This window comes from Dunckerocampus dactyliophorus, chromosome 21, assembly GCF_027744805.1.
Source record: "Dunckerocampus dactyliophorus isolate RoL2022-P2 chromosome 21, RoL_Ddac_1.1, whole genome shotgun sequence".
Taxonomy (NCBI): domain Eukaryota; kingdom Metazoa; phylum Chordata; class Actinopteri; order Syngnathiformes; family Syngnathidae; genus Dunckerocampus; species Dunckerocampus dactyliophorus.
The window spans coordinates 13,467,082-13,489,549 of NC_072839.1; the positions used below are offsets into that span (position 1 = coordinate 13,467,082).

General features: G+C 43.2%; 2 protein-coding genes across 7 annotated transcripts in view; one reads left to right on the plus strand and one right to left on the minus strand.

Annotated features, from left to right (window-relative positions):
- The window catches only part of LOC129174289 (cadherin-20-like), a 44,041-nt gene that overhangs the window by 8,720 nt on the left and 12,853 nt on the right, over positions 1–22,468 (minus strand). For 3 of the 5 annotated variants that reach the window (XM_054766130.1, XM_054766129.1, XM_054766126.1), the window contains exon 2: positions 765–1,019. In XM_054766130.1, the coding sequence (XP_054622105.1) occupies positions 765–965 (201 nt within the window). In that variant the 5' untranslated portion in view covers positions 966–1,019. Of the gene's footprint in view, positions 1–764; positions 1,020–5,698; positions 7,662–16,028; positions 16,549–22,468 lie in introns of those variants that run through there. The other 2 variants (XM_054766128.1, XM_054766127.1) reach the window with 2 other exon arrangements.
- The window catches only part of drosha (drosha ribonuclease III), a 194,613-nt gene continuing 191,441 nt past the window's right edge, over positions 19,297–22,468 (plus strand). Inside the window, exon 1 of one of the 2 annotated variants that reach the window (XM_054766124.1) lies at positions 19,297–19,441. The gene's annotated coding sequence lies outside the window, so the exon portion shown is untranslated. The remainder of the gene's footprint in view (positions 19,442–22,468) is intronic. The other variant, XM_054766121.1, reaches the window with a different exon arrangement.

The following is a 22,468-nucleotide window of genomic DNA, read 5'->3' on the forward strand; positions in this document are numbered from 1 at the left end:
ATATACATATACATATACAGTACATATACATATACATGTACATATACATATACATATACATGTACATATACACATACACATACACATACATATGTATGGCTACCAACTCGAGATGCAGGACGATGCTCATTCAACTGTCTTGAAAGTGGAGAGGAAAACGTAGCTCTCTTTGAGTATTGCACAGCACAGAAGTAACAGAACCAATGTTGTCATTGCGGTAAGGAGCAAACTGCTCAGCCAGCATTGATACCACTGATCAGTTCATTGTAAACAACAGGGTTGCAAATGAAACACGCAGCGTTTCAAATGATTTTTGTTGGGTTTTTTGGATGACAATAAAAACTCACAAAATTCATACATAAAACATTCTGGAGATACATGCTTTTCATTGCAGGTATACAGCAGATATATCTATGAAGATTTAAAATTTAAAAAAAAGAAGATTGTTGCTTTCATGGAGATCCGCACGCTAATGAGTATCATTCTTTTATCTTTGGAAATACAGAAAGAAGCGGTGAAGGTTTAAAATTCACAAGATGAAGATTGCCACTTCCATGGAGGTCAATGCTGGATGCAGACCACTCATGATACTGCTGCTATGTGGAGTTAATAAAAGCCCAACACCAGGAGGTTTCCAGCTACACCTGTTAATGCTAATGGTGGTTTGCGTTGGAGCCCATGCACCTGGCCACTATAGAAGACTATAGGCGCGGTTAATGGAATAGAGGCGTATAAATAAGCTTCAAGCGTGCGTGTTCACCAACCTTTCCGATGTAAAGTGGGTCGAGCCCGGTGTACTCCTCCAGCACAAAAAACTGGTTCCACACCCAGCCTCGCTTGACCCTCTGGACCCTCCGTGCGGAGCTGCTGGCCCCCAGAAGGCCAGGAGACAGAAGGCTCAGCAGGACGAGCGTCACGTACGGCCACGTGCGGCCGAATGCAGGAAGGTGTTGCCGGGGTTCCATAGTGAAGTGAAGCCTGCTGCTGTGACCCTCTTGTCTTGTCTTTTGTTGGGTGTGCTGGAAGAAAAGAGGGAAAAAAATGAGGAGGCATTTTCATCATGGACTTTTTTGTTAAACACTACAGGAGACACGAGAATGACATGCATGCTTCCTTTCACTTGTACACACATTGCAACTCCACGAGGTGAGGACACGACTTCATGCTTTCCGTTGCACTTCCATCGTCTTCCTCCTAGCTGTCAATCACTCGATTTTTCCTCGCTTTTCGACATCAAAAGTGGACTCTGTCTGCCAGGAGGCGCTGTTTCATTGATTAAGGCTAATCGATAGCGCTTGTCATGCAGGCCCGTCTGCATGCTGGTTTTTAATGCATCTGGGAGGATGGACACATCTGCTCGCTCGGCTTTGAGGACGTTGAGGAGCGGCAGGCAAAGGGAGGTGGTTAAAAAGGCATCCAAGGGTGGGGGTGAAGTTTTCAGAAGAACAGACTGTTTGACTCCATTCTGCTTTGTGATTGCATTGTGCCTCTGCAGACTCTCACTTAATTATTGTTGACCTGCCACAAAAGGCATGGAAGGGTGGGGGGCGTGGCTGCATTGTCAGCAAGAGGCGGGGCCAACTGTGTGTGTGTGTGTTCTCTGGCAGGATGGGTGACACTTGATCCCCCCCTCTCCTGGGTCTTTTCAGCACTTCAGCATTCACACTGCCCGCTTTCCACAATGAAGCCGCATTTGCTCCCTGTCGGCCTCTTGGCTCCGCCCCCTCGAAAGGTCACAGCTTGCAACCCGGGCATTTTGCTCCGTTTTGTGGCCCCTAATGAGGTGACATGCGCTGGCAAAACTTTCTCCCGCTAAGCTGGTGACTTGTTTAAGAGGGAGCAGCTGGCATTGTGCAGCAGATGAGGAACAAGGGGGGTGGGAAGTGGGGAGTGGAGGAGGTGGGGGGCATCATATGAACAAGCTTAAAGCCACAAGCAGACTTTCCCACTGCATTCCGACACACAGAAAAAGCAGCTTCTGGATGCACAGAAAAAAATAACACCTTTACACCGAGGTTGTCAGGGAGCAGGTGGTGGGAGAAAATGACGGACACACGTCGCTGCATCTTCTCCAACTGCTGCTAGCAGCAATCGCACAGACAACAGACTTCACACCTTCGACGCCATATGATGCACTTGTACATAGCAAAAATCAATAAATGTCATGCTAGCGCCGTGATCCACACAACCAAAGTTTTCACTGCTGTTTGTTTTTCAGTTTGTTTGTCAGTTTATCAGTTTGTTTGTCAGTTGGCAGGATTACTACTGATCACTACTTTAAAACACCAAACTACATTTCTAGGCTGGAGAAGAGTTAAGGAAAAATCTAATTCCACTCAACTGTGGTGGAGATTTGGATAAAGTTTCTTAATTTCTCAGTGCCTAATCAGAAGCAACTTGTGTGAGTTGAAATAAAAACAAAAAACACATTGAAAAGTATTTTTGTTGTTTTTAGGCTAAAAATAAAAAAGTCACAATTTAGGCATAAATGCTTCAAATTTTGTATTATTTATTTTTCATGTACACAAAACATTTTTTTTTAAATTTTTGAAAATTGTAATAACGAAGCATTCTGGAGATTCATGCTTTTGATTGCGAGTATACAGGTACAGGAGATGAAGATTCAAAATGTAAAAAAAAGAAGATTGTTATTACATTTGTGAAGATTTAATAACAAAATTAACATTTTGGAGATACATGCGTTCGTTGCAGGTGGACAGGAGATGTGTAGTTATGAAGGTTAAACTTCCAATGTTCTGCATGAATTTGTTGCTAAGCAAGATGAGGTCATCCGAGGTCATCTCCGTGTGTGGCATAAATGTACAAAGTGTGAAGGATTATAAAGTACTGATTTCACAGTGGATGTGTCTGTGCTACGCTCACCTCGAATCCAAAAAAAGAAACCCCCCACACCGTGGAAAAGGGCCTTTTAGACTGGGCGTACCCGTGAAACAGGGGGAGATGCCCGTCCCCCCTCAGCTAGTTGAAGGGTCACAGCCAATTTGTTAACCACAATTGATTTTGCACGGTGGATCCTGGCAAGAGAGGCCACCTTGGGAATGTTAGCGTCCTTATATTAGATTGAATTAAGGCTGGAATGCGACACTTGCGACACAGGTTGTGGTGAGAGTGAAGACATGCTAGCATACATACACATACATGACATACACCCATGTACTACAGATAGGCTCAACGTTTTACAATCACAAGCCAAATGGTCAATCACTTATAGGCAAAGATGTTTTGATTGATGGCGACCATGTTTTTCTCACAATCTGGCTGAAATTTTACATACATGTGCTCGTCAGTCCCCTACGTGTGTGCCTAAAATTCGTGGTGATTTGGCAAAATACCCGAAAGTTACAGCGGGTTGCTTTGTAGAGCGCCTTCATCCTTCAGACTGATGTTGTGGAAAATTAAATAACTACCCAGACACTGCCTGACATCGAGAGATGAGAGAACCAATCCCTACTTTATTGTACATTCATTTATATAAGACTCCGACCACAAAACAATGACCTGCATCATCAAATATCAGATAATGATGTGTAATACCTGTCCTCCATTATGCTGACTGTATTGTATGTGTTTAGTGCCTTCTTATATAGTTTTATGTGGCCTGGTTTGCCAGACACAAGTATAATGACTCATTCTACCCTATAATTCCCCCCTTCTGGTGGGTCCTTTAACCCCCAAAAACCTACACGGTCCAAGCCTTTGGGTTTAATAATAGCGCCCCCATGTGGTGTATTTTTAGGAAAAATAATAGCACAGGCATCACGGTAGGAGTGCTTGCTTTGACAAAGTTTCACCCTTTTGTGCGCCGCGGTTCAAGAGTAGAAGAGTTCTCATTTTTCTGCCACCAATGGGGTTACAGAGCAGATATTCAATTGTCCAAAGTCAGATTTTATACTACTACTACTACAACTAATAATAATAATATTAATTTCGATTGAAACAGCGTCTTTTAAGGGTAAGTCAATTACAACACAGGTGGACAAAAGTATTGGGATGAAAGTCTTAGTCAATGAGATCAGAGGTTGAACTCGAACCCTTGGTTGTCTTATTTCGTCACATTTTGGACAACTGCATGGAGAACACATCAGCATCCTCTGACCTCACAAATGGACAGAAATTCCCACAGACCAATACCAAAATCTTCTATGAATGAAAGTACTTCCATCACTTCCTGTGTCTCAATACTTTTGCTGATGCAGTGCATGTATTTGAAAAGGCAGTGTCTGCTTCCTCCATCAGAGCAAACTGAGCGCGTTGTTTTCCCCTCAACGCCTGGCGACTTCATTTAGTGCTCGGCAGGAAAAAAAAAAACGTAAAAGCCGTCTTGTCATTTACGAGGAAATTAAATCACACAAACTGGCGGCGGGCCCGGGCGGTGGCAGTGGCGGCGGGTGAGGGGGATGATGTCATCACGCATAAACATCAGCTTTGCAAAAGTTTGCAATCAGTGTCAGTCAAATTAAACGGCGCATCCCTTCAAGTGAGCTCAAATGAGCTCTCGCCGAGTCAATGAGCGCCGTCACACACCGGAGAGAGCCGAAGGTTAATATGCAAACGTCTCCTCGCCAGTGATGGCTGAGAAAGCCTTTCCTCCTGGCTCAGAACCTCACATGCCAATCTCTGGCGTCAGTCTTCAGCCGGAGCTCACGAGAGCGCTTGGAGCTTTAATGGGTTTGATGGCCAAAGAGTAGCTCCACCATCAGAGAGTAGAACTTTGGCTCGGGCTGAGCTCTGAGCGCTGAATGCCAACGAGAGGCTGCTTGGAAGTTTGAGCCTGCTCATGATTACACTTTGCACCTGAACTCAGCGTAACGTAAATGACATCAGACACGAAGTTGTGTCCGTTGATTGATGGAATGAACAGTCACTTCCTTGTTGTGCAATGGTACGAAAACAAAAGGCACGTTTTAAAAAATATCATCTCCAGAGGAATTATTGTCGTTTGGGTCGTTCGTTTACAGGTAACATCGTCGGCTTCTGTGGGAAATTGACTACGGGTTGTAGTCAAACTTATTTGGATGCTAGCATTCATACATCATTTTATAGTCATTAGACAAATGATCAATGACATGACACATAATTGCCTAGTCTGTGTAAAGACCTTTTGCTTGGTGGGGGCCATGTTTTCCTAAAAATCGTGCTCAAATTTTACAGACTCGTGCTTATCAGTCCCCGAAAGGTGTGTGCCAACATTTGTGGCGATTCGGCCAAACACGCTAAAGTTTTTTGTGGAGCGCATTGAGCTGTATGAAAAATTCCAAATCAGTGTGACGTTGTGGGTTTTGATAACAACGCCACCATGCAACGTATTTGTCAGAAAACTAACAGCACAGGCGACACAGTCGGGGGGCATCTTTTGACAAATCTTCACCCTTTTGGGTGCAACGGTTCAGGAGAAGATGTGTTGTGAAAATCCACTGTGAAAAAGTGGTACTTCAGTACTTTACCACTTTTTCAGCTTTACAGTTGAGATATTTTGGTACCCTTCATAAAATACGACCTCACAAATGAACAAAAATTCCAAGAAACGCCACTCCAGGCCTTCCCAGAAGTGAACCAAAAAGATTTTGTCTGGTACAAAAGTGAACCAAGGTGCACTTTATGGTAAAACACCAGTTAACATGCCACAGTCTCCATTTAAAGTCTTTAAAGAGTTATTGACAGCAGAGAGCTCGCCTACCTTCTTGTTTTTCAGCCTGTCCTCGTCGCTTATCGCTAAACGTTTGTCCAAGTTTGCGTCAAAGTCACCTTCAGTCCTCACACTGTCCCCCTGCTTTGTGGACGTTTGCTCCGCTAGACTGGACGCATCCTCTCTCCGGCTGCCTCGCTCTGTCCTCCTTCTACGTCTTCTCCACGCGCGGAGGCTGGCGTTCCTTATCTGAGGAGCCAATCAGACTGGAACACCAATTGTCCCTTGCCTTACAATCAGCGAGGGGAACAGTCCTCTACCCCCGCCTTGCTAATCCAGCAATCCAAAAAGGGAGGAGTGGACGAAAGAGGAGGAGAGGAGGGTGAAACCAGGCCAGGAGGATGTGAGTGGTGGTGGGGGGGGGGAATTAACCAGCTCGTGTCATCACATGGAATTGTGTGCCCAGTGTGCGTATGTCCTCTGGCCAGTGACAAAACAAGTAAAGAGGACGATAGCGTGAAGGAACAAAAAGAAAGAGGAAAACACCTTCCCTTCCGTACTGCAAAACCTGCTCTAATGCATCTTAATGAGGCCTTGTGCTCCCGTTGAGGGATTTATGAGCATAAAAGAAGAAGCTTCCGACGGAATCCTATCCCTGCCCAGTCAGGAGGAGGAGGAGCAATTAGTTTCCCAAATTGGTGCAAAGATGCTGAAAAATGAGCGCGCGGAGGAAGATTTAGCAGCGGTCACAGAGATCTGATCCTTGTTTTGGGAGAAGGCGATGGGGGTCTTGTTGAGGCAATCACGGAATTAATGCTGCCGAGAGAGGCTTTTCAGAGCGGCGGTGCATTCCTCCTCCTCGGGGGAATCATATTGGAGAGGCGCTCAAGCGTGTTTAAAAAGCGAAATGAGAATATATTACGGAGAAGCAGGCGGCCGCATGCACGCCTTCTTGCTTTTCATTACGCGCTCGCAAGTGTTTAAATATTGGATTTACCAAAGTGATGCTGCTTCGAACTTGCAAAGTTCCACTCTCTGCAGTCCCCGCCCCGCCTGCTAAAAATACAATGAAGGCTGTTGAGCCAGATGGTGGAAAAGTTAACCCCTGTATGTTTTTTCTCTCATTCCACATGACTTTTTTCCTCATTCAACACATCATTGTTCCTGATTTGACATGTACTTTTTCCTCATTTGACACCTTCCTTTCCCTCATTTGACACGTCCTTTTTTGGCCCTTCAACATGTCATTTTTCCTCATTCGTCACATCCTTTTTCCTCATTCGACACATCTTTTTTCATCATTTACTCTTTTTTTTCCCTTTCAACATGTCTTTTTTTCCCTCCTTCAACATCATCATTTTTCCACATTTGACATGTTGTTTTTCCTCATTTGACACGTCTTTTTTCATCATTCGTCACGTCATGTTTTATCATTCGACACGTCTTCTCATATTTCAAAATGTCTTTCAATACGTCTTTTTTCCTCTTTCAACATGCATATTTTTTCCCTCATCATTTTCCTTTGTTTGACACATCATTTTTCTATTTTGGTCATTCAATATGACATTTTTCCTCATTCGTGACATCATTTCTCCTCATTTGAGACATCCTTTTTCATCATTCAAAATGTCCTTCAACACATCTTTTTTCCTCATTTGACATATCGTTTTTCCTCATGCAACATTTTTTTCTCCCTCATTTGACAATTTTTTCCCCCCTCATTAGATACATCCTTTTGTAATTTTTCCTCATTTTTCATCCTCATTTTTCATATCATTTTTCCTCATTTGACACATTTTTTCCCCCTCTTTTTTCCACCTTTCAAAACGTTTTTTTTTCCTCTTTCGACACGTCTTTTTTCCTCATTCTTCAATGCTCGTCACTCCCCTTCCTCTCTCCCCCCTTGACCAGCTTTGTCTGTGCTTAGTGCCCAAGTCAATCTGTCAGCAGGTGCCGGACCAGACCCCCACCTCCCACAGTGGACCCCACCTCCCACCCACCCTGCCTAGCAGCAGCTTCCATCACAGTGGCACAACCAGGGATAATAATTGGCAGAACAAATCGAAGCTAAAAGGCTTATGGAGCAGCTTTGAAAAGTCTGTTTTTAGTGGTGGTGGTGGGGGCGTCAGAAAAACAAGTCCCCGCGGGTCTGCCTCACAAAGGCCCTGATCCGCCGTAGAAATAGATTGGATACAGTCGTGTTCTGCACGCTTGTGGACTTTGGTTTCAGGCTAATATGCGGAATGTAAAACGGACATGGTGCTTTCACGCATCACGTCGAGTACGCCGCCTCTTAAAGCTTCTTTAAGGCCGCCGCTTGTCGGGTCACCTCAGAGCACCGCCACCCAAAACATTGCAGTCCTCCTCAGGTCCCTCATGGGGAAAGCTGATTTTATGCTTGTTAGACTTCAACATCTCAGTCTGCTAAGGCCACAAAGTCTCCCCAAACTGGACTCTGCAAAACTTCAGTGGCTTGAAAAGGGAACGTTATCTGGAGCAGTCTTTATTCACGCTCTGATTCCGGGAGCTGAAAAAGTACACCCCAAAAGAACACAACTTTGTCTTTTTAAAGGAAGTGAGTCAAGCAGTCGCTATCATGCTAGGCTAATGAGCTCACGGGGGACGGTTAGCAAGCGGGGAGAGCTTTGGTTTTTCTGTTTGAGGAACAAAAAGGTGAGTGGTTACAGTTAAGCTAACGTCGAAATCAGCCTCTCACAAGGTTGGTTTATGCTTTTGAGTTGGGCGTGATGCGCATCTCCATGGAAACACATCACGGGTTGGCTTTTTGTACATCATTTTTTGTGTGTATACAACTCATTCAGAGTTGATGTAGCCCACCTTCACGAACGCCTTCGCCCACGAAAGTGACGGTTGCACCACGTGGAATAACTCCAGCTCCAACCACACTCTTTGTTTCTGTCCGTTTTTCACTCACAACGAAGGAAGCTAGCGAGCTAAATAGTCAAGTGTCAAGTTTGCTCTCCCCTAAAGTTTCGGCAAAGATCTGTTGGTCTACCTTAGTAGGTCAGGGACGACCACTAGAATGCCTGCTAACGTGTAACTTTAATCTGTAGGAGAGTTGGACAGACTTGTGCTAGGCCCCCATTTGCATTCTGGGGCAGGGAGGGGCAAGATCCACATCTTAAACAAATGAGCGAAGGAGCCGCTGAAGCGTGAATTCAAACAGGCGCATGCTGTCCTTAAGTGCTGGTAATGTTTAAATTAAATATTGGATTAAATATTCAAGTCCATAACCAAAGCAATAACAAAAGTCCTGTTCTATACCAATGGTTCTCATGGTTCTCAACTGGTTTAATGACCAGCGGCAAACCAAATAGCAAAAGTGTTTCAACTCAAATTTCTCAAATATCTTATATTTAATGACAAGACAATGTATAATGAAATAACAGTGTGCCAGCGCACACTGGGATGGGAACAGTGCCTTTTTATCCACAAACTCAAAATTATTTTCGCAAAAATTGTCTGTAAAGGTTTTCTGTTTCGCTCTCGCTAACATTTGGTCTGTACTTGCTAGCTCAGCGGACAGATGACTTCCATTTCAGAGCCTTTACTCTGAAGCACTGTACAACTGAACAATCAGAAATAAAGCATGTCAATAAAATATACAAAATGGCATTCACCATACATGAAATGCATTTCAAAACATGTGCTAGCTCAATGCTAAAATCCCACATACATTCCACTTAAACATTTGATATATAACAAGCATTAAATACTTGCAGATGAACACTTCGTAGAGCTCAACAAGAGACCATATCTTAATAGCAGTAGGTATCTGTATCTGTTCACCCATCTAAATGATCTGTATGGGCGGGGCATAACCCGGAAGTGGGCGTGGTTTAGCCGGAAATGAGTTGGGCTTCAATCAGTACATTATTTTAAGTCTGAAACTGCCATGTATTGATCAGAAGTTGCTTTATGTATTGTTTATTATTCAGCTATATGTTCACTGTGTGTGTGTATAAGTGATCTGTAACACATTCGTTTTTAGTAGGGCTGTCAAAAATAGGGCGTTAACGGCGGTAAATAATTTATGTCATTAATTACACTACTTTTTTTTTTTGCGGATTTAACGCATTCCCGTCATGGCAAGCCACTGTTATGACGACGGACAGCAGCACAGTGTAGCTCCCCACAGAGTCTGACGCTCCTTTATACTGTTTTAGTAGTGCCCATTCTCTTTTGTTCCTCTAAGTTAACATGTGATTAAACGTAACTCCCGATTACGACGCGAGATGGGCACATGAATGCACCAGGGCAGCCACGGAGCTTTGAGAGTTGTTGTCGCAACACGGACCTTGTTTTTGACGTCCAACTAACAGTGTGCGTCTACAAACGTGAGTAACCTGGTTATTTCTGACCCATTGACGCTGTTTGCACCGTCATCTTGTATGTGTTGTGTGCCTTAAGCATCCAGCCGCCAAGCTGGTCACTCACTGCTGAGCTAAGTTAGCCTCGTTAGCATTGCCACCAATTCATTGTGTTGTTAGCATGCTATTTCTCCTGATAGCTGAGATGGTATGTTGCTGTGCATTTGTGTATATGTCTAAGGATGGGTGGTCGCTGCGTGTGACTGGCCAATCACAGAGCGTGAAGAGTGAACGAGGATTTTCCGTCATCACGATAATGACGAACTGTACTCGTTTCATGCTCGTATTCGGCAAAAATGCATTATCCGTAACGGATACTCGTCTACCGCGAGTATCCGTTACGGATGCTCATCACTACTAACAAATGTTTTTGGAATTCTTTGATAGCAGGTTTGAAATAGCAATACACATCTTGACGGTGATCCAAAGTTCAGTCCACTTGACTTGAAAATAATCGTCAGGATGTAAAAATAACGTGTCTGCCTCTTTAGGAGATTGTGGATGATTCATTTGACTCCCAGCGTGAGCAAACATCCATTTGGCAGTGACTCACAGGTCGGGATAATCTTCCTGCGAACAAACAATCCTGACACTTGAGATCAAAAGTTGCATGAGCTCGGGCTAATTTTGCGCGTCTAACGGGCAATTAAAAATAATGTGCGGCCTGGATGGAAAAACGCCAGACCTGCCCTCGCATTTGGTGGAGCATCAAGCCAATGTAGCGCTGGGGGTACATCACTACGCCATGAGGAGGATGCATGAAAGCAGGTTACGGTTGACAGGAAGAAGATGAGCCTCCATGTCATCTAAGATAAGAGGCTCAGGCTTCACATTAAAAAGGAGCTACAAAGAACTCCTCCGTGTCTTTCAAAGCATCTCGTGTCTGATTTGAGCTGCAGGTCCAAACTTCATTAAAACGGGACAAAGCCGTATCGTTGTTGAGCTGTTGTTGGGGGAGACTCCTCCAAAGCGGCAACCTTTACAGTAATTGGTGGAAAGAAAGGGAAAAAGGTTTGCCCTTAATTGTGAGACATCACAGTGGGCACAAGGTCGACAGAGTGAACCGTGACATTAACCGGCTTCATGTGACTTCCTGTATGGTGGCCCGCCCTAAGACAAGCTGTTTCTTTCAAGATCCCTTTTCCATGTGACCTTTTCATGGTCTCCCCCTCCAGTGTGTGCGGCGGGGTACTGACTTTCACTCTGCCGTGTTAAACTTTGCCATCTATCCTCGGCTGTGACAGCGAGGGGGCGGGGGGACAGTGGCGTTCCGTACGGGATAAAAGGCTCCCCGGGCCGTTTGATGCGGTATTCCGGCGAGGACGCGGCCTTGATGAGCTGACGGGAACCGAGGAGACATGGGGGCCTTGGAGCGGAGGGACTGCAAACCTCTCTGATTTTTCTTTTACCCCTCCCCCAGTGTCGTTCCCCATAACCCCTGTTCTCCGCTCGGTCCCTGTGACCCCGCCTGCGCCGCCACATCTGAGAGAGCAAAGTGACTTTTGAAGTAGGCGCATGTTGTGACTGACGCAAGACGCAAACACACACACGAGTCGCTCAATTATGGATGCAGTCTGTGTGCAATCACATTCGTGCTTAAATATTTACGTAAAGCAAGCAGGCAAAAAAAAAAAATCACTTTAGCGTCAACACAAGAGTCACTCAGAGACGACAGAGAACACAAGATGGGGGAGTCGATTCATATTTTCAGGGATTATTGTCTTTCTAGGCAAAGTCCTTACTACTAAACTACTACTAGCATAAACACATAATCATATAACAACATTAGCATAGCATAGCACAGCAGAACACGACATAAGAAAGCATACGTAACATAAGATACAGTAATGTAACGTAACGCGACGCGACACAATACAGCGCAATGCTTAAGCTTAACGTATCTTAACACGAATGTACCGCAATGTAACAAAATGCAACACAAACACAACGTAACGCAATGTAACATAACGCAATGCAATGCAACGCAAGGTCATGTAACAACACAACATAACTTAAGAAAACACAACATAACTTAGGATACCTGAAAACATAACAACACCTGTAAACATAGCGTAGCGTCGCGTAACGTAGCGTAACGTAACGTAACGTAGCGTAACGTAGCGTAGCGTAAAGTAACGTAACGTAACGTAACGTAGCGTAGCGTAACGTAACGTAACGTAACGTAGCGTAGCGTAGCGTAACGTAGCGTAGCATAACGTAACGTAACGTAATATGACATAACATAGCACCAAGCAAGCAGCAACAATCCAGTAAACAAACAGGTGTTTTGTTTTATTGTTTACTGTCTACACACTATTGTGAAGGGGCGATCATCTTTCCTGCCTGCCACCCCCCCTTGGGGGATTGAAATGAAACATCCACCCTTGAATGGACTCACTATCTTTGGTTCACGTCGCGGTCGCTTGCGCACGCATCAGCAGGTCGGCCCGAGTTGCTCCTCACAGAGTCAATGGAATAACAATTAGAAGAGAGCGTGCACGCTTCATTGCATGTTTGGCATGCAAAGGAAGGGGACTGGGGACAAGGGGGACAGGGGTGGGGGGGTCCTATCCACAGGCGGATGCTTCTAACCTGGAAGACGACAGATAAATGTCTCCTGTGTTGCTTTTTTGTGTGTTTTGGAGTTCTGCTGATCCAGTGATCACAGCAGGAAATAGTTCCACAGGGGGCTTGAACAATGACACTGTCTGCTGGTGTACAACAGACGCCCCCCACCTTCAGACAAACCTGCCTTATCAGACCGGTTCCTCTAACTGATCTTGTAGCACAGTGATCACTAGAGTGCAGGATTCCGGTACCGCCTGACCAAATCTGATTTTACCTGGACACTGAAAGAAGTGTAAGAGGATGTATATCACCTGACAACTAAAAGCTCCAAATACTGGAGCACCTGCAAGTCTTAAATTTATAAATAAACAGAATGGTCAGGGGGTCTCCAACTGGATCGTGACCCCTTTCCCAAAGTGCACCACTTCCTCCCCAACAAAAGTCAGAACCGTGACGCTCTTTTGACCCCAAACCTGCACGATGACTGATCCACGTCGAGAGGAAATGACTTTAGGATGGCTTCGTCAATGATTTACTACCAACAGCCGGGTCTCAAGAGCTTGAGCCTCAAGATTGGAATCAGGTAGATCAAGGTGTACTCTAGAACGATCCACCCATGTGACACAAACTATCCTTACAAGGAGATAGCGCAAAAGAATATAACGTAACATAACATAACGTGATATAACGTAACATAACATAACGTACCATAACATACCATAACATACTATAACATAGCATAACATAGCATAGAATAGCATAGCATAGCATAGCATAGCATAGCATAGCATAGCATAACATAACATAACATAACATAACATAACATAACATAACATAGCATAGCATAGCATAGCATAGCATAGCATAGCATAGCATAGCATAGCATAGCATAGCATAACATTTCTTCCCAATCATGTGACACAGGGTTTCCCCTGAGCTCCAACCTCCTTGGCGTCATGTAGATCAAGGTACTCTAGAATGACCCACCCATGTGACACAAACTGCCCTTGTAAAGTCAGGTCAAGACAAATGTAAGAAAATCAGGGCAAAAGTCGGCATTATTCACCATCATCAAACTCATAGCCTTGATGATTTTCGGTGAATGTGACACTTCTGGGGCTGATAGTCGCCATCACCTTGGGAGGTGAGGGGTGGCGGTGGGTGGGTTGGTGTGGTGTGTGTGTGTGGGGGGGGGACCAATAACACCACTATTCATTCCTTGAGGATACGTAATGTGACACCTTTATGCACACATACACACACACACGCACATTCAGCTGTCATCTTTTTTTTAGGTGCAGGAGGTGCGTAAAGCAGAAAGTCAAGTCTGATATCTAATCTTAGGGTGTCAGCTGGAGTGTGTTAAAGTCAGAGAGAACGACTACAACCAGCACGACTCAGAAGGCAGAGTCGCAAAGATCAAATGTTCAAAGACACTATAGTGCTGGTTGTGTGCAAAAGTGACTTTCTAATGACGTTCTAACAGCAATGTGTGTCCTTAGAGCCTGTTTATGAGCACCAGACATGAGAAAAATCTATCATCTCCCTCACTTGTTTGCTCCACTTCTGAAGTTGCAGCTTTTCATGATGCCACGACATCCTTCATCAGGCTTCGCTGCACATCTTAAAATAAATCCCGGAGCTCTGCCAACTATCCATCAGTGAGCTACAGACGTGGGAGCCGCAAGTTTGCTTTTGCTAACCTAGCATGACGCTACTCTTAAAATGTGAGTGTAATGTTAGCACTGTGGCTCACATTGCTGTGCTACTGTTACTAACATTTGTGTCCTGCTGTTCCAGTCCTTAATGCTATGTTGTTGTCTGTGATATATTGCATTTATTACATTGGACAAGAGTTACAGTGTGTATGTAAAAAGTGGATAAAGTACACAAAAGTGCTGCTTTGAGACACACACTCTGTCTGAGACAGACACAGCTCATTAGCATTGAAGCTACAGACACACTAAATGGTGTGTTCCCGGTAGGGCTTACTAAAAGCACTTTTAAACATCATCAAGGCCAGATATCGGACAACACACTTCCAATACACTTCTGAGGGACCTCGGAGACTCATTTAAAATTGGTGGGCCTTTATTAGAATATTACAGCAAACAAAATAGCATGCGAAGATGCCCTCTAGTGGCTGTGCAAAGCATTGATAGCGCTTTGCTTTGTGCACGCCACACGTAGCATAGTGTGCTAATGTGTTGTGACAAGAGGAGATGGAAAACAATTAAGTGAGCTCTTGTTACATCTTCAATCATAAGCACCAATTGGTCGGGTCTGACGGCTACTGACAATCTCTCCCTACTCTTTACAATACAGGATGTTCCAGCCTCTATAAGAAGACTCAAAGTCGCCACTCTTCAGTGAGCATAGAGAGCCTGCAGGGCACGAGGTGCATTTAGAAAGCTCCACTCCTGAACCCTTTCCAGTGAGGGTGAGCATGCCTCGCAGGTCCAGGTAAATGCACACAGTGTGTCAGAGCACATGATGCACGGATAATATGCAGCTGTCCGACCCGATTACCTTTAGCGACGATTCCCAGCAGAGCTCCTCCGCTCGGCTGCACGCTGCACTTTGGGCCACCTTGTCACTTACTTGACGGCGGGAAAGTGAGAACGCGGATTTGATCTGAGAGTCCATGACGCTCATGTGCCAGAGGAGGGGGGGAGAGAAGGGAGGAGACTGCAGAGCGGTTCTTCATTAACGCTGTTCACGCACGGACTTGAGACACTCGTTTACACGCAAACAACGATGTCGTGGTTTTACCAGAAGATCAAAGCACCTACTAAGCGTCCAGTCAGACTGATGTCTGATGCCATCCTTTACTGCTCACATCCACTAGGGGGCACACTTATATTGTATCCGGATTGCTATGATATACTGTGATGATAACACTGCACAAGTCGACCTGTCCAAAAAGGAGTACAGTATATATGGTACTTAACTATATATTTAGTGCAGTTACTGATAGCTGTGTTTAACCTGTTTAAAAATATGATTATTATTATCTTTGTAAAGGCATATTTAATGTATTTGATCTCATAGTCATTTATTTCCACAACGTTTCTGTCTGTTTTTTTACTCCTGTATTTATTTATTTATTTATTTTGATTTGTTTTTTATTTATCTTAAACCTCTTTATTTATTTTATGCAGTTTATTTTCAATGTCCTTTTTTCTCCGTTATTTATCTTTAACACTTACAGTATGTATTGTGACAGGTTGCCTATTCTTTTCTCTTAGGACGTTACAAATGAAAGTGAACATGCTACTGTATCAGTAATTGCTGCAACATGGAGTCAATAAGCTCTGCTTCTCCCTACTCCTTTTCAGACATGTTGAATTGTGAAAATGCAAACATGTGATGTTCCTTAATGTAACTTTGTTAACCCTGTCGGAAACAAATAATGCCATTACCGTAAAGTGCCGTCCTCTCTCTTCAGCTCCTCCTGCGTCCCTTTTATCTACCTTGTCATCGTCTCCATTACCCCTTGTGTATTTTGTTACGTCTGCTTTTCAGCGAGTCACGTTGAAAGGCGTCCGCGGCACAAAGAGGCTTTGTTTAAAGTCTGACGCTCGCTCTTTTGCCGAGCTTTCATGCCGCCTGACAGAACACACTTGTGTCTCTGTGTCGGCGACTGTGTCTCTCTCGCCTCTGATCTGCTCCTCGCCTTTCTGTCTTGACACACTAACCACATAGTAAGCCTCGGGTGAAACGTGTTAGTAGTATTATTAGAGCAGAAAGAGCTTTATATGCTACATGGACAGGACGGTTGTGGGATACAGCTATTAATTAATGAACTGATCAATCAGAAGTTGGACAAGCTGTTGCAAATTTTTTTATCTTACACATTTTGGAGAAATGTAGCATCCAGCTTTGTGGGAACAATTTGGAGAAGGACCTTTTGTGTTCCCATTGCACAAATGCTCACTTGGATGAGTTGGGACACTTTGATGCTTTTGGCTTAGCGTTCACGCTGGTGTTGCTGTCTTGGGACCAAAGGCTGCACAGTGAAGAACGTAAGCATAAAGCAAAGACTTGATTGGACACACCAGCGTGCATGCACACTTGTCATCTTTTGTTCAGTCAGAACTGTGGTCTGGGTTGGTCTGCTAGTACGGTTCGTGTGACGCATGAACGCCAACATCCAGACCCTGGTGTGCACCAAGACAAGTGGACCGAGACCGGGAGATGGGTCTGGTGCGGTTTGGTTCACATGATCCTAAATGTGAACGCTTCACAGAAATGACAGAAATGACAAATATGTAAGAGAAAAAGGGTGTGTGTGTGTGTGGCAAGTATATTTTAAAAGGTTTTTGGGGAAATCCATCCATCCATCCATGCATTTTCTATACGGCTTCTCCTCTTTAGGGTAGTAGGGGCATGCTGGAGCCTATCCCAGCTGACTTAATATGTCACGAAAGTTGCCCGATCAAGTCAAGTAACATCAAGTAAGATCAAGTAATATACTATAATATATCTATCCATCCATCCGTTTTCTATGCCGCTTATCGTCATTAGGGTCGTGGGGGTATGCTGGAGCCTATCCCAGCTGACTTTGGGCAAGAGGTGTGGTACATCCTGGACTGGTCGCCAGCCAATCGCAGGGCACATGTATTATTGACTTTATTTTGCTCACACAATTGTATAAAATAAAAGGGAAAAAGGCAATAATTGTATTTCAGTGGTTCGCTGCGATTCAGCATTCACAGCCCCACAAAGTAGCATTATGCTTTCCTGATCAGGTGTTTTTTCGTCAAGCAACTTTATTTGACGTCCTTGAATGCACCATAGTTGTGTGCTGTGAAATTAGTTTGGCCATGGAAGCACTTGCTTCGACAGTCAATCTGGCGAGGTGAACACAAGTTCATACGTTAAGACGACCAGGCTAAAGGCTGTTCGTTGATCATCGTACATTGTCATTCATACTTTAAATGCGATTCAGACGTGTGTGAGAGATACTTAGGGCTTAAACCTGGATTGTGTTGCGAGTGAACAATGGCAATGGAAAGAGAAGGGGAGGACTCTGGAGCAAATCTAATCTAATAACGACAACAGTCACTTTTATTTCAAATGTTGATCTGAAATCGAAGGAGAAGGTCAGCATCAAGCTGAACCTCACAAGTGGACAAAAGTCTTCCCCGAAGAATGGAAGCTGTTCAAGCTACAAACGTGACTTTCACCCACGCGGTGCATCTTTTGGGTTCCTCTACCTGGTCATCACGGACCTTCAAATAGAGCGTCTTCTTTCAGATGCCGACCTTCACGCGTCACAGGGAGCGGAACAAAAGCCAACAAAACAAAAGCGTCAGCTGAGAGCTCACTGTGTTAAAGGTGATTGGATATTTTCTCATTCATTAGCTTAGCTATAATCTTGCGCGGCCTCTGAGAGTAATAAGCAATTACAGTCGTGTTTATCCCCGCGACTCCCGACAGAACTAATCTGCTCTCAACAGCCAGCGCCTCAGAAAATAATGAAATTAATTGGGACAATGGATGCCACTGGTGGAGAAAGGTAGGAATTGTAATTATCCGTATTTCTGTGTTCCCCTTTGTTCTGGCTGGCTAAATGTGACGCTTTACTGTTTTTGTGTTTTTTTGTTTTTTCATCAGAAAAAAGAATATTTCCGATTTAGCCCATCATCTCATATGAAACACTGCTGTGAGCATTCCAATTGAATTTAGATGGCTTAAAACAGTATTGAACAGGAGAGGGGGTGAATAAAAAAAAAACATGTTTCTATCTTCAGTCATCCCTCGCTACATCACGGTTTGAACATCGCTCACAACCTTCTCTTTCACAGGTTTTCACAACTTAAATAATAAATGATCGCTGCTTGTGGGTGAGTAAAAAAATGCATATTTAAGCAAACGGAACTTATTCTTGGCCTACATTAAGCATTTTCAAGCATAAAAATGGCTAAATGAACTAACTAAATGAACTAAAATACACATAAAGCCAGAAGAAACACTCTTATGAAGGTTAATTTTTGGCCACTAGGTGTCATTAATTGTTCGGTGAAACAGGCACTAGACACGTCACTATAAGTTCCCTAGGGCAGTGATTCCCAACCCCGGGCCGTGGGTCATTTGGTACCGGAAATAAATTATTTCCATTATTTATTTTTTTTTATACTTTATTTTGAAAAGTGGCCGGATTCTCTCTGTTACATCCGTCTCACTTGACGCATGTCCATTGTAAGTGTGCTAACTTTCTCTCATGCCGCACAGATAGACTACTACTGTATTTCTACCATTTTTCTTTCACCTCATGTTTGGTGTCAAATGCCGATACTATGTGGGACTGCATAAAGGTAGGTTTTGATTATTTATTGGGTGCTAATGTGCACATTTGTCTCAAGTGAATTCATGCTAGCACACTGCCTGTTACCACACGCGTCAAACAGCGATGTAATAATCTCTCTGGAAAAAGTTGGCTGGAACTTGAACTGGTGGATGGTGGGTCGCCATTCATTCTGTGCTTTTAATTTGATGTTATTCATGTCTTAGTTTTACACAATATAGCATAAATAAGATAAATTAGATCGCTAGAATGTACGAACACCCCCGCTCCCCCCGGTCCGCGGGAGATTTGTGGGAACACAAGCCGGTCCGTGGGTCAAAAAAGGTTGGGGACCACTCCCCTGGGGAACACATTTACTGTGACACTGCCCTAGCAGGCGTTTTATTTACGTCTTAAATGGCTTGTTTCTTCTCATTTTGTCGACTATATTGGATAATACGAGTGTAAAGCCATTTACAGCCGCCATTACTAACTGCGGAAGTAGGCTGGAAGTCCGCCGTCCAGAAAAACAACAACAAAGAACTGGTAACGTATCTTATTCATGTTAATTATGTAGCAATGTTATAAAACGTTGACATTTTTAAAATCAAGTCTGTGATTAATTCTATCTGCTAAAGCATGACTTTAATATGATAACTCATTCACTTCTCTACCCCAAATATTAAAGAAGTTAGATATAATAACTTAGGCTGTGAATATCTGTTTTAAAAGTCAACAGCTTAGCCATTTACATTTTTTGATAACCAAAAAGTCCAGGGAAGAAAGTCAAGTGTCATATTTTTCATGTACAGTAGCATAACATAAACCTCCTTTTACATAAATTCCACTTAACATAAAGAATTTATGTAAAGTTTTCGCTTCGTATTACAGAACAAATTCCATATAACATAAAGCGTCAAGTCAGTGCAAGTCTTTTTTTTTTTCAATCAACTTTATTAATGCCTCAAGTTGGTGCAAGTTCAGACTAACACTTGGTGACGCCTTCTGACGCATCACGCTCTCATTGGCTGATTTTCGGTGCACCGCCTCTGCTCTCATCTCATTGGCTGATTATCGGGGCACCAACTACGCTCTCATCTCATTGGCTGAGTTATACAGCACACAGTTATGCCTCCACTTGCGCTCCTGATCAAGACATCTCGTGAACGGTAGGATTGTTGTTGTTTTTCAGTTTTATTCATTTACAGTAATCTTATTTATTACCTTATTTTATATTGGAATGTTACTCTACTATGTTTATGCTGTTTTCTTATATTTTCCCACCATATTTGGTGGACTTTGAATATTTTTAAGTGCCAAAGGGGTGAGTTTGGGAAAATCTTGGAACGGATTAGACTATTTACATGTATTTTGCGCTTCGTATAACATAAAATCCATATAACATAAAGGTTCCCGGAACGGATTATTTACGTTGTAGGGGCGTCTACTGTATATGCCTCACACTGCAGTGCAGCAGCACGCTGTGTATTCGTTTTCACCCCACACTCACCACAAACGCTCCATGTAGTATTTCCGGCCAAAAAAAACATATTTCGCACAATTCAACTTCATCAATGAAATTTCGTCTGCAGATAGATAATTAAAGTAATTTAATATCCCATATACCTTTTTATCTTGCACTATAGCTCCGGTCCGTGAGTTTGAGAGGCTTACTTAAGTTGTACTTAATTTGACTTGACGTGGTCCAACACTCGATATAAATGTGATACGAAATTAAAGATGAAGAAGTAATTTTCCCAACAAACATGTATACGAATGAAAATGCACCCGATATCATATGAAAAAAATTGCATTTTTAAGGACATCCTTACAGAGCACCCACGCTCAGTGTCAGATTTTTTCCATCGGCTTTTGTAACATTGCTGTAATATCTTATTTTCTCTGATTATATTTACTATATTGGGTAATACAAATGTAAAGGTGACTATATGGGTGTTACTTCTTGTCTTGAGGGCTCTAATAATGTTAACAACTGTATTTAGAAGATTGTAAACAGGTTTCTATGCCATAGCTACGAAAGTATGCCATTCAATAATATTGACACATACATAGCGGAAATTCACTTGTCGCTGTCAGGTCTGGAGCCAATCAGCCGCGATAAACGAGGGACGATTGTATTTCTACACATACAGTGCATACATTTGAGCTGGCGGTCTCTTAGGACACTTGATGACAGTCGGACACCCCTGCTATATACAGGGTAACATTACTAATGTATGTTCAGTACAATAGTGACAGTGTGTACATGATTGTGCTCGATCCTGACAGTAGGCTTCAATTTCAGAGCCTCCATGAGGTGTATCCTGGGAACAGTTCTCACGAATGTGTTCCCCCTGCGGGTCCACATGACTCATCCTAGCTCTGGTTCTCCTTGTGACTTGCTTGTGGTCTTGTCTTTCTTGGTGTCTCACCTTCAAACACAAACTGAGCATATTTCACTGCAGTATGGCAAGAATTGTGACCCCCAGCTCGATTCTGAAGACATCTTGTAGTTACTTTAAGGTAAAAGCAGCACGTGGATAAAGACAAGGTCGCACATAACGTGACGAATGCCACACGTGCATGCCGGTCATTGTATAATGCACTACAATAACCAGCGAGCTCATTCATAAAACGTGTGAATGTGCTCTTCTATTAACGAGCTTGCAAGTGAATGAATTTTACTGTCTTATCACCTCTCAGCTGACTGAAGCCTCCTTTGCTTGTTTGTGCCAAATGGAGGCGGCGGCATGAAGATGGTTTTTGTCCACTTCGCTGTGCCTTTGCAATACAATTGATCCGCAACAGCCAAGTCAGCTTTGGTATTGATTACACACGCAAACATTTGACAGCTTCTGCACAACTGATATGAACGCTGGCCAATGTTTTCCACCAGAATGATTCGTCTTTCAATGATCGGCTCGGTTCACATTTGAGTTGTTGGACTGTTAATAAGAAAGACTTTACTGTAAATAAGAATTATTACTTATTTAATCCCCCATCCCCCATTCTCTCAGTCCATGTTTGCTGAAGGCTCTGTACCACTGCACTGTTTAACGATTCCATATGCCTCTGTCTAAATATTCACGGTAGACAGTAGACCAGGGGTGTACAAAGTGCGGCCCAGAGGTTTTTTGTGGCCCGCGTCAGTCTTTTTGTTGGCCCGCGACACATTGTAAAAATATAATTTAACAAGAAAACAACAACAAAAAATCCCCAACAACCTCAAACATGGAAAAATCAGCAATAATTGTACAAGGATAAAGTCAATTATTAAGACAAAAAATGTTTAATTTAACGAGAAAAAGACAGGATTTTACAAGAATAATGTTGTAATATTATGAGGAAAAATAAGAGATTATTGTGAAGGAAAAATAATTTTACTGCTCATTTTACTAGCATAAAGTTGAAATGTTAAAGAAAAAAAAGACGTTATTTTTAAAGTCGTAATATTATGAGAAATATTATTGATATTATTAATATTATGAGAATCAAGTAAAATTGTGATTCTTGGGAAAGTTAGGTTGCGGAAAAAGTTATAATGTTACCAGAATAATTACGAGAAGACGATTT